The 27,397-nt window shown below is 33.8% G+C and overlaps 4 protein-coding genes across 4 annotated transcripts in view; 1 reads left to right on the forward strand and 3 right to left on the reverse strand.

The window, feature by feature from the left end:
- LOC109151351 overlaps nucleotides 1-1,736 on the forward strand; it is a 2,035-nt gene extending 299 nt beyond the window's left edge. The window contains exons 1-2 of the mRNA XM_019299325.1: nucleotides 1-65; nucleotides 1,406-1,736. The exon at nucleotides 1-65 is cut by the window's left edge and continues 299 nt beyond it. Coding sequence (XP_019154870.1) covers nucleotides 1-65; nucleotides 1,406-1,560 — 220 coding nt within the window. The 3' untranslated portion in view covers nucleotides 1,561-1,736. The remainder of the gene's footprint in view (nucleotides 66-1,405) is intronic.
- An 872-nt stretch (nucleotides 1,737-2,608) lies between these two features.
- Nucleotides 2,609-4,906, reverse strand: LOC109151350 (ATP-dependent Clp protease proteolytic subunit 3, chloroplastic). The gene is made up of 5 exons (XM_019299324.1): nucleotides 4,506-4,906; nucleotides 3,882-3,996; nucleotides 3,490-3,665; nucleotides 3,116-3,211; nucleotides 2,609-3,007 (listed from the first exon to the last, which is right to left on the reverse strand). The coding sequence occupies exons 1-5, from the start codon at nucleotides 4,821-4,823 to the stop codon at nucleotides 2,756-2,758; spliced, it is 957 nt and encodes a 318-aa protein (XP_019154869.1). The 5' UTR covers nucleotides 4,824-4,906; the 3' UTR covers nucleotides 2,609-2,755.
- Nucleotides 4,907-15,679: 10,773 nt separating this feature from the next.
- On the reverse strand, nucleotides 15,680-18,956 carry LOC109151051 (transcription initiation factor TFIID subunit 7). Its single transcript, XM_019298956.1, has 6 exons — nucleotides 18,721-18,956; nucleotides 17,489-17,605; nucleotides 17,017-17,150; nucleotides 16,781-16,900; nucleotides 16,460-16,529; nucleotides 15,680-16,034 (listed from the first exon to the last, which is right to left on the reverse strand). The coding sequence occupies exons 2-6, from the start codon at nucleotides 17,601-17,603 to the stop codon at nucleotides 15,871-15,873; spliced, it is 603 nt and encodes a 200-aa protein (XP_019154501.1). The 5' UTR covers nucleotides 17,604-17,605; nucleotides 18,721-18,956; the 3' UTR covers nucleotides 15,680-15,870.
- A 4,515-nt stretch (nucleotides 18,957-23,471) lies between these two features.
- LOC109151072 (U-box domain-containing protein 3-like) lies at nucleotides 23,472-26,278 on the reverse strand. Its single transcript, XM_019298982.1, has 2 exons — nucleotides 25,736-26,278; nucleotides 23,472-24,410 (listed from the first exon to the last, which is right to left on the reverse strand). Exons 1-2 carry the CDS (start codon nucleotides 26,059-26,061, stop codon nucleotides 23,609-23,611), a joined length of 1,128 nt encoding a protein of 375 aa, XP_019154527.1. The 5' UTR covers nucleotides 26,062-26,278; the 3' UTR covers nucleotides 23,472-23,608.
- Between the last annotated feature and the right edge of the window lie 1,119 nt (nucleotides 26,279-27,397).

Raw genomic sequence — 27,397 nt, forward strand, 5'->3', positions numbered from 1 at the left:
GACTCAGTTCGATCCTCTTCTCAACCACCCCCGTGCTTGCCGTTACCACACTGCCCATTTTGGCGGTACCTTCTTCAACTCTCTCTTCTTATTTTGCTCATATCTATCTGTATATGTATTTATGGTGCTTGGAAAATCAAATTTTGTGCTTGTTTTGTAACCATTTAGCTTATATCTATAATCTATCTGTATATGTATTATGGTGTTTGGAAAATCAAATTTTGTGCTTGTTTTGGTAAACATGCTTTATCTTTTGGTTATATTCAGATAATGCTTAGCAAATTGGTACCATCTAAAATGGTTCAATCTTATGAATTTGTGGTATGATAAACCAATTGGTTCATAAAGGTATTCTTAGCATTTTACTTCTATCTGAAACACATTTCCCCAAGCAAGTTGCTATCTTCAAGAATATCCATTTGCTACTTGTTCTAGTTTATATGATCATAGACTGGCATATACATTTTTAGATGTAGTCTGTTAGTCTGTTTAAGAATTTCTTTGAAAGGATGAGTTGGGATGAGCAACATTCTGCTGACTGGAGAAGGGTTCCATCAAGGGCTTGAAATCCCCAGAATGGTGGTGTTTGGTAGTGATTGTTGAATTTGATTAATGTGGTTATAAATTCTATAATCTACTTCTATATATTTATTGAGGATTAAAAATTACTGATTTTACAAAGCTTTAGATTTGTTTTCACCTATAATCCACTTGTAACTTCGAGGTGATTTTGAATTCTTGCAATTCATATCATTAAACCATAATAATTTCAATGCATAATCATAAATTTTTCCTAATGGGATTCATGTGTAGTTTGCATGGTAATCTGATCAACAATTGTTTCACCCATATCCTCCTATGTATAAGTTAATACCCAATTTGATCATCGACTATAGTAGTTTTTTTCAATTTAGCCCTAAATATCTTTTTGTGATTAATTGGTCCTGAATTTTGATGATTTTACCTAAATAAGTCTTTTGTTAAGCCATCTGTCTGTTGGCCATTAGAATCAAAGACTAAATCGAGAAAAATCACCATAGTTGATGACTAAATTCAGTAAATTGTGTAAAATCACTATAGTTGAAGACTAAATTGGGTATTAATAGATGAAAATTACCAAGCTACCCTTAATTCTAGCCGCCAACATACGGAAGGCCTAACAGAGGACTCAATTAGGTAAAACCGTCAAGTTCAGGACCTAATTAAGTACAAAAAGACATTTATGACTAAAATGATAAAAAAGACTAAATTGGGTATTAACTCTGAAGAAGAATATCAACAGGATAGTACCATTGCTCTAAGCCATTTTATGAATGTAAAGTTTAGTGCTGCTGGTATTATGATTTTTCTGCACACCTCATTTCCTTAGCTTCAGATCACTAAAATTCCTGCTTCACTCACTCAGGAGAAACAAAGAGGAAGTTTGAGAGTGTATACACTGGAGGCACCATGAATACCCCCAACTCTGGTAAAATTCTCGAATATTGGCATTGTTGTGGATCTGAAGATTCCTTTGACCCAGGATGTACAGCTGCACCTCATGCTTCTTACGACGATTGATGCATTCGTTTAGCAAATAGAACCAGATCTATGTTCTGAGTTACATACTTCAGGCTCTTGGGGCATTTCTAAATTTAAACTTCCTTTTGAGCTCTGTAACTCTTTGTACATTTCCCTTGCTTCTAGATGTATATTATGTGGCTTAATTTTGGTAACTCCTTAGAAATTTTACTCTGGAAAGTGAAAACAATATTGACCCTGTTTGGTAAAAAATTGGCCTATAGGCCAATTTTGGCTTATTTGACAACTATTAATTGTTTGATTTAGTTAAAATATCAATATAAATGTTTGGTTAATTAACTTTTTGCAACTTCAAAAGGCTAAAATTCAAAAGGTTACTCCAAACAACTTTTTCAATTAGCTTCTTGAGAAAAGAAATTATACCAAACAGCTATCAGCTAACAGCTAATTTACCAAACACTTTTCTACAATCAGCTAATGTTATCAACTATTTATACCTCTAATTAACACAATCAGCTAACAACGAACAGCTAACAGCCATTTTACCAAACAGGGCCATTGTGTTATTCATCAGCCCCATTTCTTGATTCAACAACTTGATTGTGTTGTCATAGCTTCATGGTGACATAGCATGAATCTAATTTCAGTACTATGGATCATAGTTCACATTGCAATATAGACCATGAATAAATGTTTATTTTTGTTATACAAAGATTCATTTTTTGTGTACTGTAGATTCATACCAAATAATGAACTTCCGATACATAAAAAATGAACTTCCAAAAGTGAATATTTAATGTATTAAAAAGAGTTAATACCCGATTTGGTCCCTTGACTATTAGAGTTTTGTTACTTTGGTCATCGACTTTCAAACTTGCTCTATTCATTCCCAACTATGCAATTTTAACTAAAAATAATCCTCGGTATAGTCCTGATTGAGAACCATTTTGGTTAACAATTGCATAGTTGTAGATGAAATTGAGCAAGTTTGGAAATCGAGGACCAAAGTGGTAAAATTCTAAGAAAGTAGTTCTTCACTTTGCATTTAGCACAAAATCAGCAAAAACATCAATCAAGAAAAAGCACCAAAAAATGATGGGGAATAACAACCTTCAATTCAATATAGAATAGTAAGGAATTAAGCACTATGTAATTTGTATATTCAGAAATGTAGTCAGACAATTTTTTTCAACTGAACGGCTAAGAGTTTGCAATCATGTCGAAGTGGATGCTTCTATTCACCATTACCTTGCTTGCTGAGATATCCATTTTGCAAGAGCTTCTCCTCTGATGGCATATTCTGCATTGCTTTCTTGGTGCCCTCAGCTTTCCATGGACCCAAAATTCGGGGTTCTGGTGGAGGCGTTGCTTCTGCTATTGGTGCCACGAGTCCTGGTTTTCCATCATCGATAACTGCATCAACTAGCCCGTACTCTAAAGCCTCCCAAGCACTCATAAAATTATCACGATCAGTATCCAGTTCAATCTGAAACGGTGAAAAAAAAAAAAAAAAAAGAAAAACATTAAATCATTATAAGCATATACAGAAACCACTCAATTTACATAAAATAGCGAACAAGAGGCTGCTGCGTACCTGTTCCTCAGGCTTTCCTGTGGCTCGTGATAGTATTTTATTTAGCTTGACCTTGTGGTATGCCATTTCACGTACTCGTATCATCATATCTGTTATCTGGAATCAAAAGTCATATTAAATATATCCCCGGTATCTTAACATTCATTTTAATTGTGGATGGTGAGATGGTCACTAACAACCAAAGATTCATATAGAACACATAGTATTGGAAAAGAATGCAAGGAGATAATGTGAGGTGCAAGGATGAAACATATTTTTGGACCTGTTTGTGAAAGCCAATGCAAATAACTCTTTGAACACCTCCAATAGTTAATTAGCAAACCATCTTGAGATATAGAGATTGTTAATATCCACAAAAGTAAGAGAACACTTACACTACCACCAGCAGATCCGAGGGGTTGATGGATCATGACCCTTGCATTTGGCATTATGTACCTCTTTCCTTTCGAGCCAGTCGCAAGGAGAAATGCACCCATTGATGCAGCAATCCCCAGACAGATAGTAGAAACATCAGCCTTACATTGTTTCATTGCATCATATATTCCCATTCCTATGTGCACAGTCAATAACCGAAGTCAATTTTCATTCTAATAAAATCGAAGCACACAATAATTTCAACTAAACATAAGACTATTTGCAATTAAGCTTTATCATCTTCCAATGTGTTTGCATTTTTGCTCTAACATATTACAATTACCTGCAGGTTAGGAGTAAAGAATAACTCCCAGAATTAATGCAATCTAAAAAAGAAAACACTATAACATACCAGCAGTAACGGAACCACCAGGCGAGTTTATGAACAATTTGATGTCCTTTGTGGAGTCTTCAGCATCGAGAAGTAATAGCTGGCTTATAATAAGATCTGCTGTTGCATCATCTACCTGTCCACCACCGATCAGTTTCCACAAATATTAGTGGAAACCTTAATACTAGAACTCCAAGTCTCCAACATAAGATTGTCCCATCAAAAAATTATTCCAATAAAGAAAAAGATTATAGACTCCATTATCATATCCAATCATAGCATAAGAAAGCTAGTGAGTATCCTAAAATACTTCACTTTCCTAGATTAGTTCAAGTCCAACTTCATTTCTGATTCTTTTACCAGTTTAGTTTCTTAGACTAATCAGTTTACAAGGTATTTTAAAGAATATCTTAAGCCTATAATTATATCTTAACACTAATTACTAAATCCCATATCAAAATATTTAAAAGTTTTTATTAAACCAGAGAAAAATGGAGGAAAAATAACAATTTCATACGAACCAATAGCAAGAATAACTGTTGAGTGAATAAAAATAGTCACCATAACAATAACAATAAAATAAAATAAAAAATCATACAAAACCCATAAACAAAATTGAAGATTTAATAAAAGGGGATAGAGAACCTGAGAGCCCAAGAAGACGATTCTCTGGCGAAGAAGCATATTGGTAGTGTCCAGTTCTTCAAATCTGGGCAGCTTAGGAGGAGCTGCGGTGGAGTTGAAAACATCCCAGTTGCTGGAAAGAGTCTGTCTTGCTGTAGAAAAGCTCTGCTTTCTTGCTTTTACTGACAAATCCCTTCTTCTACAGCCATGTCCGATTGTTGTCCTTGCGTTTCGTGATTGGAGAAATTGGGGATTGGTTTGAGAAATTGGGAAACTGGTATTCAAGAAATTTCTTGAGGTTGAAGAGGATGTGCTGAACGTTAGATAACCGCTCTCCATATCCACTTCGCAATCGTTCCTCGTTTCTCTTTGCTCTGTAAAATGGGAACTCGAGGCGAGGGGTTTTGGCTAAGACATTTTAGGCCGACCCCGCCGGAAAATACTTATGTTGTTAATTTTATTATTTTTATATTTTACAAAAATGACAATATTAAGTCTGTTGGTTCAATTATGACCGAATTTATTTTTAATATCTTAATTATGAGCAAAGTGATCCATTTGATTTCTGAAATTAGGAACGTCTTAATCTGACGAAAAGTTCAAAAATGTTATAAATATATTATTATGTGGACATTATTATAGATTATATAACAGTTGTAACGGTTTTGTATTTATGTCTCCATTATGTCTTCCGTTATATTTGTATATTATATATAGATGTATTATGGTTGTATGTAATACATAGATGAACGAATGAGATGACATTGCCTCTTACTTTCTCTCTTGACTTGTCTCTTACTTCTTTCTGCAATTCCTTTGATCATTTGAGCTAATGGGTTACAACACGTTATCAGCAGACTCTAACCAATTGAGCCTCGCCGGGGACACCTCTCTTCTCCAAAATGTTTCTCCGCCGCCGAACTTCGACTGCTCTAGCCAGTTTGTTGTTCATGGGATGATCTGTGGAATCAGATGATGAGCACATTTCAAGTATTGCAATTCCAGTAGAAACGAGGCATCAAAACTTTGTTTCAGACATGGCTTCAATCGTATCCCCCCGATGGCGAATGGGTATGAGGTGATCTCATTCTTTTCCCCAATATCATATATCATTCATCGGAGAACGGTACAATTATCATGAACCTCGATTACTATTATAAAAAAAAAAAACAAAAAAAAATTTATCTAATGTGATATTATGTGGGAAGCATGCTATATGATTGTGATTAGGATTGCATTTATATAATCAATATATGTTTTATATACGGTGATATAATCAATATATGTTTCAATCTTCATCAATACAAATTGACATTACCTCCCGCACCGTTCTGTTTTTCCTACCACCATCGTTGGGTGGTGGAGGGACGACTTGGTGGTCGGACATAGCGTATGGTTGGGAGAACTCGCCGGTCAACTGCTGGACTGAGTGAGCGGTGCTGTTCAGTGCCGGGTTTTTCAGCGGTGCTCCTTCGGTGATGTTCCTCCCCCATTTGGCCGCTGTTAAAATAATGTCATACTATTGCTGATTGTTTCCGATTGCCTGTGCCGTGATTGAATCTGTGAAGCATTCTTTTTACGTGATTGACGTGGCTTATCGGTTTTGATTCATGATTTCTAGCCGTTTTGGATGTTTTAAGGTGGATTTTTTCGCTGGTTTCGAGATGAGACATGAAAGTGCTGCATATTGCATTTTTTTTATAACTTTATCAAGTGCCATTATCATTCTTATAGCGAAGATATCCCTTTTTTTTAGAATTTTTATTATGGTAATTGAAATGAAAATTCTTTTAATATAGACATGATTATTATGAGTTACCACTATTATGATATATATATGTTTCCAAATCATGCTTATGGATGGAAGATCGCAATATCGATGCTTCCTTTTTGGCATTTAATTGTCAAATATTAAGAGCATTTATATCTGCAGATGTTTCATAACTACAACCTCTTATACCATGATTGCCATTTTATTAATGGTAATTATATTTGTTATACAGAGATGGTTATTATCTTGTTTAATTGAAAAAGGTTCTATTATCCTTTAAATTACCATATATATTATTTTTATATGAGTACTTTGAGATGGTTTGCATCTTATTAATTGCCGAAAGTTGTTATTTTCACCATTGTTTATTGCTATTAGCTATTTCCTTCTATCACCGTACCATATGATACATCTTATTGTTGTTCTATTAATAATGGTAAATTTTTTTACCATGATTTAGATGTTGATTGATATGCAATATGTATATGCCCTATAATATATTAAAGTATGAATGCAACGCATATATGTACATTGTTAATAACGGTGTATATACATATTTTTTCCAATGATTTTTTGGTAATTATAATTGGTGATCAATTGCTATACAATAAAAGGCTGGAAATCAATAAATATTATTGGCATATTATCCGCAATTTGGTATAAAGATTATTGGCACTTTGACTATAATTGCTATGTTATCCGCAATAAATATTATTAGCATTTTTTATATGTATATATACAATATGCTAGAAATCATAGCATTCAATATTTTCCATATATTACGGTGATGGATGACGGATTATTATGGCTTGCAATTTAGTCATAATGTTTTCCTATTAAGCATGTTCGTATGCGGTTTACTATATTGCGGAACTGGAGTCGTGTATGTTCATAGAGACTCCAAGATTAAATATTGGCACATTTTATTTTGATGATTGCAATGTTTATCGTAATAACAATTTATAATAATTTGATTATCCTTATCAAACCTGTAAGAGGCAACATTGGCAATTATCAACATTAGAAAAGATCATGCGATGGTCATACAATTGTCAAATAGTATTATGAAACAAACTAGATAAGTGTTTTTCTCAAAGACAATATTTCATAATTCTCTTATATTGACAATTATGTGCATGTATATATCACTGTGATATTTTGTTATGGCAAATTGTCAAAAAGAATATTTGTCATGAATCCGAATTGATACTTCGTTTTTAGAAAGCATGATCCATAGACGAAATTATGATATTTTATCTTGATTAGTTCACTCCATACGACATAGTATGTTGAGTGTTACTTGTTAATCTAATTTTACTGAAACAATTAGTTAAGATAAACTATATCATATTTTTTAACGAAAGCTCTAAATCTTAATAGAGCTTTGTTTGGAAAGCAAATTATGCAATTTTGGAGGAAATGTGTTTTTTTTGGGGACCTTCAAAAATTGAATAACCAATATCCTGATCCACTACATATCACATACGCTAGTACATGATGCATTTCCCTATCTGCGTTCAATTTTTTTAGTATGCAACCCTTCTAGCTGTATCCTATTATGAGAAATCAATAGTGATGTTGGTTGCATAATAAGATCTTTTCTCGGCATTAGGGGGAGATTTGAAATTTCTAATTAATTAAATGCCGAGAAATTGATAAAAATCTTCAAACCCATGTACTAGCCTTATAAAACCAGAAGTTTGGACATTGAATAAATTATCTGCTAGAAATCCCAATGAGTGACTAAGTCCATAGAAAATATTTTAAGAGTTGAAATCCCCAACTAGGACTAAACATCTCTACCATTATGCCAGAAACATATATTGGTTTAAGAATTTGCAAATCTAGATCTAGTGAAGAAATTTCGTCACTCCAGAAATATAGAAATTTTATCCTGAAGATATTCGTCTAGAAGGCGAAAACCCCCAGTAAAATTGTAGGTGCACCAAACAACTAAAATATTGGGGAAGCGGAACAACCAAATTCAAATAATCTTGGGAAATGCCATATAGTTGGTTGATACAAAATTGTCATATGTATAAAAGATATTTACAAAGCTGTTATAGTTGTCGACAACATTTTTTGCCTCTATTGCTCATAATAAATACTTAAATCTGGATCCAGAAATGAAAACAGTAGCATAACGTTTGCAGCGTGCTAACTGTTTTGATAGAAAAGAGCAATTAAGGCATACAAATCAAAACTCGCTAATAAAAGGCGAGTTGAGGGTTTTCGCAGAGACCCAATATTAGTCATGGCTTTATATTCCGCTATTCAATAAAACTAGCAGTAAATAAATTAGATATGTAGCTAATAGTTAATAGTTATCACATATTTATATGGGTAACTTGTTACTTATATTTATCCTTGATGGATTTTCTCAAAATGTGATGAATGAAAATCACAAAATAAGAAGTATAAAAGTTAGTAAGTTGCTAACAATGATCTTTCTTATAGTCAATAAATCGACTAAAGGCATTTTCTCCCCAAGAACAAAGTAATGTTATATGTGATTGGGAAACTCAAATATCGTTTCCTCTTGGAAATATCCTAAATATATCCTCTTGTTTATCTTGAAAAATCCCTAATGGATTTATAACTCCCGAAATGAGGATTTATTTAAGTGCCATTATTTACTTTTTAAAGAGTTGCGAATGGGGTTATTATCCTCATATAGAAGGAATAATATGTACCATTATGTGCTCAATAAAGAGTTGATAATGGACTTATTTATTATCTCAGTCAATATTTATGGTGTAAACATCAATGAAATATATAAAGAGTTTGATGATGTTAAGTTATGAGATGAGATAACGAATAGCAAATCAAGGTACAAATACTCGTATTGATGCTTTCTGGCATGAAGTCATCATACTTGTTACAGATAAAAACGTATATAGTTTTTCATGATATAAAATACCTTGATCCACATGAACTCCAGAAGAGTGATAAAATATTTGTTCAGAAGGTTTGCTCCAGTGACAAGTTAGCAAATGTATACCTACAAAATATTCATAATCATAAGATTGTTATGTGTAAGTAAAGAAAAATCATTATATTTAAGCTATTCAGAACTTGAAGATTGTTATCTTCAGGGGGAGACGAGAAGTACATTCACTCGAGTCAATCCTGTAGATTGGTCAATCATGTTGATTGGGTCTTAAAAGGACTAATAGTTATACTTTTTGCAGCATATACATACCATGTACTCTTTTCCTCACTAGGTTTTTCCCAATGGGTTTTCTAGTGTGGTTTTTAACGAGGCATGAGTATGATATAGTAATGACAATGGGGAAAAGTTACAAAATAATTGGTTGATAAATGAACAAACTCCAAAATCCTGAAGATTATGCAGATTATGCCTTGAAGGCTTATAGTTGTACTCTTTTTCCCTTAACTATGTTTTTCCCACAGGGTTTTCTTGAGTTAAGGTTTTTAATGAGGCAACCAATACAATATATGATTTCTACATATATCATGTACTCTTTTCTTCAACTAAGTTTTTTTTCACGTGGTTTTCCTAGTGAAGTTTTTAATGAGGCGTGAATATATTTTCTATTATACTCTTTTCTTGTCTAGGTTTTTCCCACAGGGTTTTCCTAGCAAGTCTTTAACGAGGCAAGGTCATGGACAAATAATGTCCAAGGGGGAGTGTTATAAATATATCATTATGTGGACATTATTATAGATTATATAACAGTTGTAACGATTTTGTATTTATGTCTCCATTATGTCTTCCGTTATATTTGTATATTATATATAGATGTATTATGGTTGTATGTAATACATAGATGAATGAATGAGATGACATTGCCTCTTACTTTCTCTCTTGACTTGTCTCTTACTTCTTTCTGCAATTCCTTTGATCATTTGAGCTAATGGGTTACAACAAAAAAGACTCCATTATTGGAGAGATAAAGTAGAAATTTAACAAATTATTCTCATTCTTATATTAAAATCAATTCACAACATTATTTTTCACTTTCCAATCTCGTTCTAGGCTCATGTGATCAAGGCTTGCCTTGATGTCGATCAGTTTGTCAGTTGATCCAGGTTCACGTGATCAATGATAGACTTGATGTCGACCGGTTTGTCAACAACAACCTCCTCGCTCTTTACTCCAAGTTTGAAAGAAATTTCTTTGAAATTCTACATCTTGTTTATGGGTTAGTCTACAAAAATGTAGTTACTTGGTCGTCAATCATATCGGTTATATTCAAGTGGGAAAGCCCCAGCTTTCACTTGCATTGTACAAGGAAATGTTGGACTTTGCAGTTGAGCCAAATGTGTTTATTTTATCTATATTTTAATCCAGGCGTGTTATGAGTTCCGGGAGTTGAGACTTGGACAGTACAAAATATGTCAACTACAAACATATAATTTTTGAACCAGAATCCACAATGCAAAATGGACCACGGTATAACAATTGATCTAACAAGAACCTAGCCCATCTTTCTAGCAATCCTTATGAGGAAAATAATTCAGAGGTGATAAAGGCATTGATATAGTGTTATTATCTCTTTTTTTAGGAATAAGAACCAAATTGGCTACTGAACGTAACGTGAAAGTGTAGTGTAATGAGACCACTGGACTAAAAAAAGTGCAATTACTCCCCTTAACACCCAAAATGCATGCAATTTCACCTGGTAGTCAATTCCCACTCGTTCCGGTTGCTTGTTGACGTGGATGATTACATGACAATTTTTTTTTCTTTTCCTTCCTTGACTCTTTCTTCCACCGTGTCAAAATCATCTTCTATTTCTCTTCTTCTATACAGAAACCCTAGGAGTCTTTCCTTCTTTTACTCTGTCTTCCACCTTGTCAAAATGTTCTCTCCAAGTTATACTCTTCTCCTATACAGAAACCCTAGGAGAAGCGTAGTATGAGCAGGTGTAGAAGAAACGTAACTTCAATGGCTTCTTATAATTCAAAGTCGTCCTCAACTTCTCAAACGATATCGAATTGCAATTTTACTCTCCAATACAAGCCAGCTTTGTACTATAAATGTGGGTTGAAATTCCCATTATGCACAGCTCGCGATAGTGGAAGAAAATTTTTGGATGTCAAAATTGGAATGTCAGAATATTTAATTTTTTATTTAATATTTTCTTTCAGTTTGCATTAGAGTTTACCTTGATTTTTCAAGACAATGGATATGAGTTTCTCGTTTATGTTGAGGATATTATGCAAGGAATGGAAGTTATAGAGTGTGAATCAACCAAAATTGATTTAATGGAGTTAAAAAGGATTCTTGAAAGTTTAAGAGATGAAGTTTCAGTGGTCCAAACGAGATTGGGGAGGATTGAACAAGGCACGAAGAAGATTGATACAATTTACAATCATAATTCTATAAAGATGGTTACAATTGTAGTTGTGGCAGTTGCAATTGTATGGTTGAATGTAAGGTTTATAGTGAATAATTCTAGATTTCCTTCTCTTTTGTAGAAATTTGACTTCTAAAGCAGTTGTAATTGTATGGTTGAATGTAAGGTTTACAGTGAATAAACCTAGAATTCCTTATCTTTTGTAAGAATTTGACTTCTAAAGCAGTTGTAGATGAATGGTTGGACCTCATTTTGATGAATAGATGATGAATGGTTATTGGTTTTTATCAATTTGTTTTTGATTTATTGTGTGTGTGTATAGTTTTGGTCAAACTGTGTTAAACAAGAAATTAGTAATCAAGCAACAAGCTACCCCTAAACCAAAAAGATACCATAATGCACTTAAAAGTTAACATAATTAAAACTAATAACCAAGCATCAAGCTACAATGGTAAAGCTACCATAATTAACTTAAAAGTTACCAAATTAGTACAACAATTGTGCATAACCAAGCTACCATAATTCACTTTAATTGTCCAAGAAGGGTAGTAAACATTATGATCAAAATACAATTGCACTGTAGTTGTAAGCCTACACTGTAATCACAAGTTTCCACAAAAATATACTCGGTAGTAAACATTAGGATCAAAATACAGTTACAAAAATAATAGGCCACAAGTTGGCACTACTGATTCCAAATGCACTAAATTATTCAACTACTGATTCTTCTTGCCAATGCACTTCACATTCTTTCTAACAGATAGCACTTGTTGTCCTTTTTTTGTCCATGCTACATAATGCATAAAACTTAATACATTAGTCATATTTTTTTTTTAAGAAAAAAAAAATTTTATTAAGCAAAGGAATTAAAATGTCTTACAACTGATAGTCCAAAAGTGACCATAACACATACTCAGCCCTTGAGATTGGGCCTATACTAATATAAAGAAACTAAAATAAAGGATGGACTCAAGCCCTAACAGGCCAGGCCTAAAGAATGAAAGAATAAAATAATAGACACAAGCCCAACTAGTTATACTAATTATAACATCTAAAACGATACTCCGTATAAATTTTAAATTAGTTAATTCCACCATAGATCCCTTGTCTTTAATGGCAATTCTAAATTTAGTCCCAGACTATCATTTTTGTCATTTAACACCCCAGATTATTATTTTTTGGACACTTTTAGTCCTTCTCGTGACTTTTCTATTTTTAGTAAGGGAATTTTTTTCTCTTCATATTTTTCTTTTGTTATTTTTCCAGTTTCAACCAGTTTAATTAGTTTAAGACTTTACTAAAAATCGGTTGAAAAATATGATTACTAAAAATCATAGGTTACCTAAATTTCTAAACAAATTAAAACGGTGTAAATCGGAAAATAACAAAAAAAAAAAATATGAAAAGACAAAAATACCCTTACTAAAAATAGAAAAAGTCATGAGAAAGACTAAAGTGTCCAAAAAAATAATAGTCTAGGTTGTTAAATGGCAAAAATAATAGTGGCATTCATGAATGTACTGTTCTAGATTTTTGCCTTTATCAAATATGGCACGCAATGCATGTGCACAAGGTATACATGTGAGGTCCCAAGATCTACATGAACATGTTTTCCCTTCTAGTTTCACTTTGAATTGTTGCCTTCCCTTCTTGATCTCATACTCATCATCCCCGTTGAACTCAACATGCCAACCTATACTTTCAACTAGTGTTGCAAAATCGGCGCCTAGGCGCTAGGCGGTCGACCTCCTACGTGCCCGCCTAGGCGGTTCCCAGGCGCCTAGCAATTTTTTCAACATTGGTTTCAACTATGTTCTCATTTAGCTTTTTCATTATCCTAGGTCCAAAGTTACTAGGTCATTTCTCTACCTTTCCTACATCTTGTAATCCTTGTCATGGTAGCAACCCTTATATCTTCCAACTTCTTGATTATTGGTTTGCTCCTTGCCTTGACAATTGTTCCATTAAATCTTTCACACATGTTATTATCTATAGAATTAGAATCAAATTTGACTTTGGTTCTCATAAATGTCTGGCACCTGAACTTTGCAGGATAGTTAGTCAATCATCTTTAGCTTGTAAATCTTTTAATCCTAATTGCTCAACCATTGCATTGAACTGATATTCAGTTGTTGCATTTGCACACATCCAAAAGTACCTTTTTCAATACCTTGCCTTTGTGTTTCTTGCTCGAATTAGCATGTATATGTCTAACATAGTTCCTGTCTTCAACATTTAGTAGAAGTTCTTGGATCACATTGACTAAACCTTGCACAAATACAAATTGCCTATATTAAATACAAGCTGCCTAAGCACAAATAGATATTGCTTAAGAAGAATCATAAATTGCAAAAGTAACCAAAAGTCACTTTAAATTTACCTTTTGTTGATTTAAAATTTTTGTCCAGTTCCAACTGTTGTTAATACTCAAGTCCTGTACCAATAACGGTAAAAACCATCTCCAAGAATTTGTGTTTTCTATCTCAACAACTGCCCAAGCTATTAGAAACATTTGGTTATTAGAATCCCTCGCAACAACAGCTAAGATCTCACCCTTCATAACCCCTTTTTAGAAAACAACCATCCAAACCAATAATAGGTCTACACCCAGATAGAAACCCACTTTTCATTGCTTGAAAACAAACATAAATCCTCTTAAATGTAGAAGGTGCTTCTGGAACTATCCTAGTAGTTTTGATAACAACAGTGCTTCCAGGATTAGAGTTCAAACACTCTTGAGCATAATCTCTTATTCTCTTAAACTGTTCTGCATACCCTAGATTCATCCTCTTTAAAACAACTTGTTGTGCCCTTCTAACCATACTAATTGTCACATTAATTTCAACTCAGTCTAGATAGTATCCCTCAGCTTGGTATGTTGTATGGTTGGGTCTTTTATAATTATATCCTCATATTTTTCTTCCAACCGTTTTTAAGTTACCATTTTCAACTTGTATTTACATCTATATCTTTCTTCCCAACTACAATGGCAAAGAAAAGGACACCCCTCAACACATTTCACACTCACCCCCATACTCTCATTTTAGTAAAAGTATATATCTCTTTTAAAGTGCACTACATACTTGCTCATGGCAGTAAACTGTCTGGCATCCTCAAATAACATCCATTTTTCTAACTCAAGGAAATCACATAATGGATTATAAAATGGCAATTTAAATTTCCTTGATGGAGGTGTTACATGATGTGAACCTTCTTCTTACTCACATGGTGGGTCTGCAGAGTCATAATAATAGTCATCACTACATGCCTCACCCTCATCTTTTTTTTTTTTACTGTCTTCGTTCACATCAATTTCCTTAACCCTGGCAGTCTTCTAGGGTTTAGGGACCACAACTCTAACTCAATATTCTATTCAACAATGAGAGCAATTTTCTACTTTTTTCTTAGGGTTTAGGGACCACAAGTATGACTCAATTTCCATTAAATAATGCACAGCAAACGACAGCAAGATAGAGACATACAACAACGATGGACCACAATGTACAACAACAAACTAATACAAAGCAGAGATGTCGAAATTTTAGTTTACAAGCAAGATAAAGTCATACGACAAGCATGCTTTTCACAAAAGTAAAAAATAAAAATAAAAAAAGCCCAGATCCTATAACACATATACTATAAATTTGGAATGAAATCAATGAGAAACTCATACCTTAACTTGAAAAATTGAAAATGTGAACTGATGAAGCTACGAACTGATAACCTTCAAAGTGTTGAAACAACAACGCAACAACCTTAGTAGTGATTTGAGGATTTCTGATTGAAGCAAGCTTAGAGTGATTTGGGTCTCGACTATGTTGCTTACACGCTAGAAAAAAGAGTAAAGGAAGGAAAAAAAGGGAAAAAAAAAAAATATCATATAATCATTCACGTCAACAAGCAACCGGAAGGAAAGGGTGAAAACTAGCTACCAAGTGAAATTGCATGCATTTGAGGTGTTGAGGAGAATAATTGCACTTTTTTTTAGTCCAATGATTTAATTACACTTTCACATTACGTTCCCTGACCAATTTAGCCCTTATTCCTTTTTTTAATAAAGGATTCAGGATATGCTATTTACTACATCAACCGACAAAAGAAACCACACAAGAAACAGAATGCATTTTAAGGATTCCATAGTTGGCTGATTCAACAAACACAAATGTTCATCCAAGTTAATTCTGCTTTTTGGAAGAATGCAACAAAATCCTTACAATATGTCGCTACATTCAACCAATCTATACCTCTGCATTAGCCTACAGGTAATGCAACATCATTTTATACCTCTGGGCTATATTGAATCATCAGACTCTTCAGAGTCACTTCTCTCAGGCTCCCCACCAGTCGCTCCAGCCTCGGGAACATCGGGCTTCGTTGCAGGCTTGGGTGCTGCTTTCTTACTAGCATTTCGTGCATTTTCTTCACCATCTTCCTCTTGTTCAGGCACTTCCGCATGTAATCACAGAATCAAGGACCAACAAATAACAATATGAAGGGTTGACAAAATCTAGTAAACTAGAAAGAAGCATGCCTTCTTTCATTTCAGTCAAAAAAAAAAAAAAAAAAGGTTGTTAGGAAAAACATAAATTAAGTTCAAAAGAGAGTGGAAACTGCATAATTTCACATCAAGAATATAAATATAAAACTTATCTTTTATTTAACAAGAAAATAAAAGTGGATAAACACATAAATTACCCTTGCATATGCTCATGAAGCTTGTAAATTTCTATTCAGAATGACACCATTTCATAAAGTGTGAAAAATTATTTGAATTTTAAAGCCAAAGAGAAGATGTTCTTGAAATTTGAGTACCCCCAATACTAAATGGCAATAATAGAAACTTTAACTGGATGATATAAAGCAAACCACTTGAAGGATATCTATATTCTCTGCAGTTCCACCAGCCATGATGTTCTGCAAATCTTTCTCAACACGCTTCACAAGCTCAGGCTTCAAAATACAATGCAAATGAATAAGAACATGCATTCAATTTAATATTCTTCAGTCATTATCAAACTAAGAAAGAAGCTAAATTAGAAGTTCCAGGTCTTCAAGAAGTTTGCACAAACACCTCACCATTACTTCTTTTACGCCCCAAGGGAGATTTTTCATTTTAAAAGTGCTTGCTTTCCAAAAAAAATAATGTGACTAATATTTTTACCTATCAAAATAAATAAATAAATAATAAGAAGGTCGCTTACATTTAGATCTGGTTCCCTACGAAACCTTCGCCTCCGAGCATCTCTCATTGGTGGAGTGAGGCCATGTCTATACTCCACTGCATCAGGAGTAGGATCACCTTCTTCCCTCACCATAATCATCTGTCAAGATAAGTTTGAAACACATAAAGCAATACCCTACAACTGTATTCAGACAATGAGAAGAAAAGAGGGGTAAGAGGGTTTTAGATAAATGAAGGCAGTATTCCTTTGGCTACCTGACCAATGTCTGCAGTTTTAATCAGCACACTATCATCATAAGTTTTGTAAGACTCCACTATGCAAGGAAGATCCAAGAGAGCTGCAGGGAAGTGCTCATTTCCTATGACAAATGTGCCACTCCTACCATCCTCTAGAAAACAAACTAACTTTTAACAATCACGAACAAAAATAAACATGAAGATATATGGCATATTGCATTGGATAAGTAAAATATTTCTAGTAGAATCATAGCTTAAAGCAGACAATATATTCCTTACAACACAATTTCATATTGTTCTGTTCTAATTCAAGGATAGCTCTCTGCAGACTAGCATCTAGCAGCTACCATGAAAACTTGTAATACTGTTTACATGAATCAATTGACTAATTATTAAAATGCATACATCTAATTTGGGTCAAAAATTCAAAAACTATTACAATGATACCATGATTTTGAGAGTAGAGAAGTAGGAAACTTCAAAAATATACCAGAAAATGACAAATCCAATCCTTTGTCTTCTGAAGAAGAAGCATTCTCACTCAGAAGGCGGTCAATTCGCTCAGCCACAGAAGGGGGAACCCTGAGTATGAATTGCTCCTCCATGCCTATACATTAGTCAACATGGACATATTAACTTAATACTAATGTTTAATTCATTTAGATGAGGTGCTAAATAGTATATCCTTGAAATTAAAGCAAAGACATGACAAAGGTAATCCACTGTGATCAACACTGAAACAAGAAACAAGATTGCATATTTATTTTTTAAAAAAAATAAAAACAAAAAACCTCAAATCCTCAATCATCAACAATGAATTCTGATTCAAAATTTAGACAGTGTCACAGTGATTATTATAAAACCAAAAACATAAAACATAAAACAATTACTCCGTATATGTTTTGAAACGCTGATAACATTATCATATTATAGTACAAACAGCTCTTTAAAAAGTCATGAACTCTTTTCATAAGCCTATACAAACTCAATAACAAATCAGGATATGTGTTTAGAACAAGAGATAAGTAGAAAATAAGCTTATCGAAACTGGGCCTAAATTCCATATATTAAGCACTAAAATATGGACAAAACAGTGTATAAAGCTAAGAATTGCAATTTTTTGTAAACACAGTAACTAATATGTGTCTCAACTCCCCTTTCCCTCCCCCATCACCCTCCATCCTGCAAATACCACCATAAGCACAGATATCTACAGAGGAACTGCAACCATCCCTAACAAAAAATAATTCATAGAGTACAAGGTTTATAATTGATAAAAACTTCAATTCATTTGTCTGGTTCATTGTAATATGCAGTAAATGCAACACTAAGTAGAGGTGAGCATGGGAATAACAACAAAATTTTCCATCTCCGTAACTGACCAATGAATATAACGAAACCGATGTCATTTAAACAGAGAGTAGCTACCCAAAAAATTTCCCAGATTTTGCTATTCTAAACATGGATTCTACTTTGTAAAGTACTTAAATTCCTAGTTAGAATGTTTATTATAACAGATTTACAGGTATAATGGTATAGAAACTTTAAATTAATCAAAAAGATAACAACGAAAAAATGAAAATAATCAATTTCTTTTTTAATATGAAATACAGAGGAATCCTCACAAAAATCACAGCATTCAATCTAGCCTCTGGTGTCAATTCCAACATCTAAGAAATAAGCAAATCCAACGTCACTATCAATTATTTACAATATAATTACCTTGAAGCAAACTCTAACATCTACGAAATTGAGCCGAGGGAGAGAACAAGCTTTCGCACGGCTACAACCGACGTCAACTCTTTGTTCTTATTACAGCGCCACCATAAGAGAGAGCACTGTTGACTGAGAGATTGAGTTATCGAGAGAGAGAGAGAGAGAGAGATTTCAAAAGCGACGACAGGGGAAGAGAGAGGGGGAGAGAAAGGGCAAGGATCGAGACTTCAAGAGAAGGGCATTGCAAATAAGATCAGTGCTGTGTAGGGGTGGAAATGGTAAATTATACTAGGGACCAATAATGACCATGTCCCCCTACCAAAAAAAAAAATAATGACCAAGAACACCTAGTATAGATTACTAATTTACTACATACTACGTAATATACAATTTTAATATAGAAAATTACATTTTTTTCTTATAACTATTTGGGTTGTTAATTTCAAGGCAGAAGGATCAAATAGGTCTATATATTAACATTGATTGTTCATCTAGCTCCATAAATTAAAATATAATTCATTTAGGCCATGAATTATAAATATTTGAACAATCAATGGCCTGGACCATATTTTAATTCATGGTGCTATATGACCAATCAATATTAATATATGGGTCTATTTGATCATTTTGTCTAATTTCAATCTACGACTTAAAAACTAATAATTTAGTGTCCTAATTATTCAATTTTTGTCAATTCAATCCAACCAAGATCAATTGTAGCTGGAATTTTTTAATCAGTTTAATTTGTTTAATGACGAGAGCAATATTGTCATTCCATGCATCTTCCGGCCAAGTGAGTCATTGCGACTCTAAGAAAGAAGGAAAGCGAGTCGTTGCGACTCTAAGAAAAAAAGAAAGCAAGCGAGTCTTTGTGGCTCTAAGAAACCTCAACGGAAAAGTATTTTATTTTACAGGCGAGTGTATGAGTATACTTATAGTTGCACATGATTGCATAAAGAGAATGTTTGCACGAGATTGCATTCGAGTATAATATTGCACTAGATTGCATTTGAGAATGATTGACCAAGTTTGAATGTTGAGCATGATTGTTTTAGTTGTATTTTGATACCCTTTTACAGCTAGTTGCGTTATGTGATCTAGAAGGCATGATGATAAATTCGTATTGATTGATTGATAGTATGAGGTAGTTATGAAGAGTTTTGTTATGAGAAATAAGTGTGGGAATATTCATGTTGATGAGTATTTATATTTGAAGCATGCATGTTGATATTATAGGTTGCAAACATATAGAAATCTGTGATGTATTTAAAATTGTCTAAGTGTTGAGTTTGTTACTTGAGTTGAGATCAAATGTTTTCCAAAGTATATTCTATAGTACTTTACAGGGTTGAGTGTGGTTATACTTAGCTTCGTGCTAATGGGTGTTTTTCCTATTTGTCTATGTGTTGTTTGTAAAACCCTTTTCAGGTGGGCCCAGCGTTACGAAGTGATCGAGTTAGACTAGTCTAGTAGTCTAAACTCCTAATACTTTTATCATGATGTTATTTTGTCAGATTTGTAGACTTATGTTGTTTGATGATGTAGACATTGGGGTGTGTTTTCCCCTTATGACTTTAGGTTAAGTTTTATGGATGTTAGTTATTTTATTTTTGTTCTAGTTCCATCCTTAGCCTGAGCAATCACCACGGAGTGGTGATTGTGGCGGTGATATCCCCACTAGTTTACTTTTTAAGTTGATTATCCGTTGCTTAGTTTATGTTAATTATGGTTTAAAATTGTAATTAAAATTTAGAAAAGTGGGGTGTTACATAGACAATGAAGAAAGGAGACTGTCATATGTCCCCGAGGGAAGTGATCATGTTTTTGAAGGCGATGGGGTACCCATCCACGACAAAAATATACATTTCGCAGGGCAAATTTATGGTACCAACATTGATGCATTCACTTAGAATACCCCTATGTGTTTTCACACTCAACACTCGCAACAGAGAAGGAGTTGGAATCTTTCAAGCCATATAAAAAATCAATATATTCCAAAAATACGTATATATATATATATATATATATATATATATATATATATATATATATATATATATATATACATATATATACACTAGTTTTTTACGCGCATTGCGCGATTGGGATAATGCCCAATATATTTTTTTTAAATAAGTACTTTAAAGTATATTAATGCAGGATTATATTGAAATTGTTCATGCATAGATAATTGAAGGTTGAATTTGTGTATTTAAATAGGTAATTCTTCTCCGAAAGGTTGAGTCCCCAACCCCAAGGGCTCCCCACACTCCGACCCGACAGAGCATTGTGAGAAGTTGTAAATCACGGTGACTCAATGGTTCAGCAGACAGGGCCAAATGCTGATACACACAAGGAATCTGCCCACTTTGGACATAATTCCTGCACTGCCGCCGCCGAGGTTTAAACCTTGGTCTCTTCTCCCAAATACTACCCACTAAACCATTGAGCTAAGCCCGTGCGGGTTAAATAAGTAATTCTAAGTTTACAAATGCAAGATAATATAGTCAAGATTGATTATAATTGTCAATAAAATAATTGTATAGGTATGGTTGAAACCAAATATGGGACATAAGGGATAACAAATAAAAATTAGGGCATAAAATATTAAATATATACTAATATTGTTTGAGGAGATTCCGACATTAGGATTTGTGGTTAAGTTCTATTAAGACTTTAATATTAGAATTAGATTAATGGTGTAGTTATAATTCTATATTAGACTTTAATATTAGAATTAGACTAACGGTGAATTAACGGAAAAGTTAAATGGATAATCATATAATTAAGGATAAATTATAAAATCTTAAAAGAAAAAAATTAAAACCTGAACAATATGAACCATTCATTGATTTAATAATTTGGCGGTCATTTTATCTACCCAATATTAATAATTAAATAAATTCGCTGGTCAAATTCGTTAGTATAATCCGCTAACGCTAACCGCTAATTGCTGATTGTCAAACAAGGACATTGCGAGGTAGTTCTCACTTCAATTTGTTGTGTGATTTGAATACTCTCTTTGTCACAAAATCTCTCAAGTAGTTAATATGGTTGGCTTTATTAATTATATTTTTTTAATTTTTTCATGGTATTAATAAAATACTTGGTAAATAAATATATAGCATTATTTTGTATTATAACTTTGATATTTAATTAGAAAAATAGTGCACAAAAAAGATAATAGATAATGTAGTGAATATAATCAATTGATTAAATTGAATGTAAAAATTTTTACATTTGAGAAAAATAAAGACAATATAACTAATGAAAATATTTCTTTTAATTAATTTATTGATAATTAATAATTTTTTTTTCACTGAATAAAGACATTGTAAGGATAATGTAGCGAATATAATCAATTATTAAATTTGAATATAAAGAATTTTTATATTGAAGAAAAATAAAGACAATATAACTAATAAAATTATTTCTCTTATTTAATTTATTGATAATGAATAATTTTTTGTTTTGAATAAAGGCATTGTGGACACATAATTCTAAATTAAAGAAATGCATATGTATTATTTTTTGTTGTAACTACTAAATTATTATTTATATAATTTAATAAGAGTAAAATAGAGTACTAATTATGCCAACTTTGATTAGGATGAGGTTCGAACCTAAGATCTTTTTTTTATTGAAATCAATGAGTAAGTTAACGGTGAACTAACGGCAATTCTTAAAATTTTAACGGAATTAGTAACGGGGTGTGGGTATTTTAGGAAATTTTAGTGTAAAATTTAAATCTGACCAATCTTTTAATCAATCTGAGCCATTCATTTGATTAAAATCTGTGACCGCCATTTTTTCTACCCATTATAGGCCTAACTCTCTTGGGCTCTTATTAGTATGAATTTTAACGGAATTAGTAACGGGGTGTGGGTATTTTAGGAAATTTTAGTGTAAAATTTAAATCTGATCAATCTTTTAATCAATCTGAGCCATTCATTTGATTAAAATCTGTGACCGCCATTTTTTCTACCCATTATAGGCCTAACTCTCTTGGGCTCTTATTAGTATAGTAGATATAGTAGATAGTAGATAGTAGATAGATAGTAGATATATATGAATTTTTTTACATAAAAAAGTGACAAAAACAACATGTTAGATGAAAAAATAACATGTCAGCATTTTGTTTTTATTTTATTTTTTCATATAAGCAAATTAGATAGGTTACTTGTTAGAAACTTGCTAAAAATGTTAGATGAAAAATAATTTGGAATATAATGGCCTAGATGGACCATATATATTTTAATTCATGGTACTAGATGAACAATCAATATTAGTACATGAGTTTATTTGACAATTCTGCTTAATTTCAATCTACGACTTAAAAATTAATAATTCAGTACCCTAATTATTCAATTTGTATCGATTAATCAAACCAAATACCGGTCAATTGTGGCCGGAATTTTTTAATTCAGTTTAATTTGTTTAATGAAGGGAGCAATATTGTCATTCCATGCGTCATCTGGCCAAACTTCACCGCCCTCTTCTTCTTCGTTGCCGCTTTCTTGTAGTTCCTCACACTTTTCCTTCATTTTTTTTGGCGGTTTACTTTGATTTGACACTCTTCTGCCGTTGCCGTCGGCATCTCATCCGGCCGGTCGTCGCCGTCCAATTTCAAGATCCTGTAGCAACACTGCCCCACGTTGTTGAATCCCTTGCCGCAGGGGATACATGTAATTGTACTTCCACAAAATCTCCCTATATTACTGTAAATACAAACTGTGACACCCTAAAAGCAGAGGATAGGAGCAAGAAGTTACTAAACTTCAAATTCCATATAACCTTCAGTACAAAGAATAATGTACAACACTGAAAACTGAAGCTCAAAAACTATACACTCAACCAGTCACCTGGTACCAATACAAGGGTCACAATAACTATCTTATTTTCCTATGCCCATAACTTTGAGACTTTCCTCCATACTAACTTGCACCATCTGAGCAAGCTTGTCCTTTGCCTTTCCTGGCTGTTCCTCGGCATCCATCCTGAATATAAGATTGCTAACGATGTTCTCTAACGTGTCGGCCTGAAGCTCATCAGCCCTCGGGCAAGGAGACTCGTCGTCTCTCAGCAGCCTCAACAGTGTCTTCGCCTTGCCTTTACCCTTGGGTGTTCCTTGAACCGTCAGCTGCATAACCCCGGGGATAGCCCCTTCTCTCAGAATTGCCTCTCTATACTTACACCGCTCGCTCTGGCACATCACCAAGAGCACTCCAACAGCATGTTCTCGGCTTTTAAGCGATCCAGTTTCGAGCACTTCCACTACCGAAAGCACCCCGTCTTCTTCAGCTGTCAAGGCAGCCCTACCCTCCTCGTACCCAACTAAAGATTCTATGAGAGCAGCACATTTCTCAGCCGTTTTCGAGGTCTTTTTACAGGACTTGAGCAAAGTGAGTATATGGGGAATGGGTTTCATCTGAAGAATTGGGGTTAAGTTGGTTGGATAAGTGGAGAGATTGTAAAGAGTCATTGCAGCATCAAGCTTGGCCTGAGGGCTACCCTGTCTGAGAACTCCGACGAGAAGCGGGATGACACCGGAAGCACTGACGATAGGCTTCGTAACAGACGAAGCAGATAGCGTGAGCAAGGCTGCAGTTGCATCCTCTTGCACAATCGCATTCTCCGACCCAAGAAATCCTATGATTGGTTCCAGGGCTCCAGCACTAATGATGCTTGCCTTGTTTCTGCAAATAAACACAACAAAACCAAGTCTCAAAAATATATGTATGGTAGCATTTATTTACCATTGCACACTATGATACTATTTAATCCGGTAAATACCAATTTTGGTCTCACTAGTATTAGCAAAATGACAGTTTTGATCCAGATGTTTAATTCTTACCAATTTTCGTCCACCATTATTGTTTTAGTACCAATTTTCATCTACCACTATTATCACACCGATCACCCTTCCGTTTAAGACATGTCGAAATTTAAACTTTTTAATATATTTTCATCATTTTCAACTTAATATTCCAATGTCAGCATAAATAAAGGGATTTAAACCTTAAAATCGATCCCAATTTTCAATTCTCCTCCTCATCCTACCTTAATTTGAGGAGGAGAACTGTGAATTAAGATCGATTATAGGACTTAAATCCCTTTATTCATGTTCAAATTGGGATCTTAATTTAAAAAAAAAAAAACAAAAATATCCTTAATAATTTCATATATCGGCGTGTCTTAAATGAAGGGGTAACGGTGTGATGAATTTTAGCACTAAAATAATTTTCATGCATGAAAATTGGTATTAAAACAATAATCTTGAAAAATGGTAGGAATTAAACATTGGACCAAAATTGTCATTTTATTAATATCAAAATTAGTATTTACTACTATACAATCTCTTGGAAAACACACCATTTCATGAGAGAGAGTATAAGACAACTACTAGCACGGACTTAGCTCACTAGTTTAATAAACAGTATTTGAAAAAAAGATATCAAAGTTCGATAAAGGTAATATGGGTTTATACCTAAAGTGGATATATTACTTGTGTGTACCGATATTTGGCTCCGTCTGCTTACCTCCTCCCAAGCCGGGTAGGGAATTTAAGATGAATAACTCCGTATTAGTCAAAGTCAATTCAATCAGAGAGTACCATTTTTCTGGTCTGCTGATTATTCTAGAAGAAAGAGGGAATATATGAAGAACAGTAGAATTTTAGAAAAAAAAAATCTTCAACAACCACGGCTAGAAATTATGGAATTTTCGACCATCTGAAAGTGATCTTATATAAAGTTGAAAGCAAAAAAAATGGTCAAAAATAGCAACAAAAATTTTTCTGAATACAAAGTGGTCGGAATAAAACTTTCGACTTAATTTAAATTATTTCCCCAAAATTTCATAATTTCCAGTGAACCAAAACATTGGAGCCGAGGAACGAGAAATGGAAATGAAAAGCAAGAATTATTCCCAGAAACGGCAAGAACATAGCATTTAATTAAAAAGAAAAGTAGGAGAATAAATTGAAAATAGAAGAAAAATAGAGTTAGAGAATGATACTTACGCATCATCTTTAACAGCGAGATTGAGGAGGGCAAGGAGCGCCGCCTGGTTAGATTGAAGGGAGGTGGAACGGAGCATATCAACGAGGGGCGCGACGGCGTTACAGAAGAGACGGCGGTAGCGCTGGGAAGTCTTAGTGAGTCGCCGGATCTCCCGGGCTGCCCGGACTTTGGCATCCGGGTCGTCGGACTCGACTAGCCGGAGAGTTTGAGTCACAACAGTAGAGCTAGAGAACGGCAATGGGGACGCCGCAGTGGCTGTTTCCGAAGGCGAATCGCCATCGGAATTCGCGTAGCTGGAGCTGGAAGGTGAAGACGACGTTGTCATAGTGGCTGCTATTCTACAGGATAGAAAAATAACTAATAAACGGAGGGAGTCTATTAATTTGAGATATAAAAATGGGAGGCTAATGAAGAGAGCTTTCAAGAACGACTGCTCCAGGTGAGGAACTTTGAACGGGGTCAAGTCATATATATATATAAATGTTCAAAAGGTGTCAAAGGAAGGGTAGAGATAGAAAAAGCGAAACGTGGAGTTGGAGGGCGTTTGTTAGAAAGTTAGAAAAATAGTTGTGGTCCCTGGAGCCAATAACAAAGTTTTTGAAAATCCATCTGTGGTCCCAACTCGCGAGTTCCGGCGGACGGCGGTGGCTCACGGCGCCGAAGTTTCGTTCGGTCGGCGGTGACTACGGAATCGGCGGTCGGCGGACGGCAGTTACCTTCTGGGAAGTTATCGGCGGGTGTTGACCAATTATTTTGTAGGTAAAAGAAAATAGTTTTGATTTTTATTTTTGCTCCCTGTTGAACACCCTCTAGATGAGGGCATGTTTGTTTTTATATTTGTTTTTATATAGGGTAATTCTACATAAACTCTCCAATTCTACTCTCATTTTGCTGCTCCGACATGTCATGCTTGCTTAATTTAGTAGGGGTCATAATATTTATCCATTCTTCTTCTTCTTCTTTTGTTTTTTTTTTTTTTTTCCATTAAATTTGAACACAAATGAGAGTAAAAGTAGGGAGTATAATTTTAGGTACATGAAGTGTTTTTGTTTTATATATTACTTTGTGAGAAACAAGTTTTTTTATCTTTTGCATGAATTGTCAAACACATTGTGCTCAGATGACATGTAGTGACTCTCCCATTTGAAAGGTCATGAGATTAAGTTTCAGTGAAAAATATATGAACAGATACTACAATGTAATATGATCGGTAGCATTTTAAAAAATCTTTTGTATAGACTTTATCCATTTGAGTTATATTTGCTCACTGTGTAGTGTGACACGCTCCAGACATGTATTTTTAATTATTATTTTTCATCTGTAAGAGTGAAAACCATGGGTCTATTTGGATGGTATTGGACCATATTTACTATATAGTTTTAGAGTGATTATACATGTATAGTCACAGAGAGCTTGAAATAAGAATATATTGATTGAACCTGAAGAAGCGAAATGTCCCCTCTCCCCTTTAGTTGCATGATCTTTTTTATAGTGGAAGAAGAATAATAGATATTCACGGTAGAGTTATAGTCTTTGGTGACCTTTATTAGTAGGATTGGTCTTTTATATGCCTGATGTATAAAAATAAAGTATTAGTACTCATTGTTAAAATTATTATTATTATTATTATTTTTTTGAAAAGATGCATTGTTAAAATCATA

Source organism: Ipomoea nil, unplaced genomic scaffold (assembly GCF_001879475.1).
Source record: "Ipomoea nil cultivar Tokyo-kokei standard unplaced genomic scaffold, Asagao_1.1 scaffold2283, whole genome shotgun sequence".
NCBI classification, from domain to species: Eukaryota; Viridiplantae; Streptophyta; class Magnoliopsida; order Solanales; family Convolvulaceae; genus Ipomoea; species Ipomoea nil.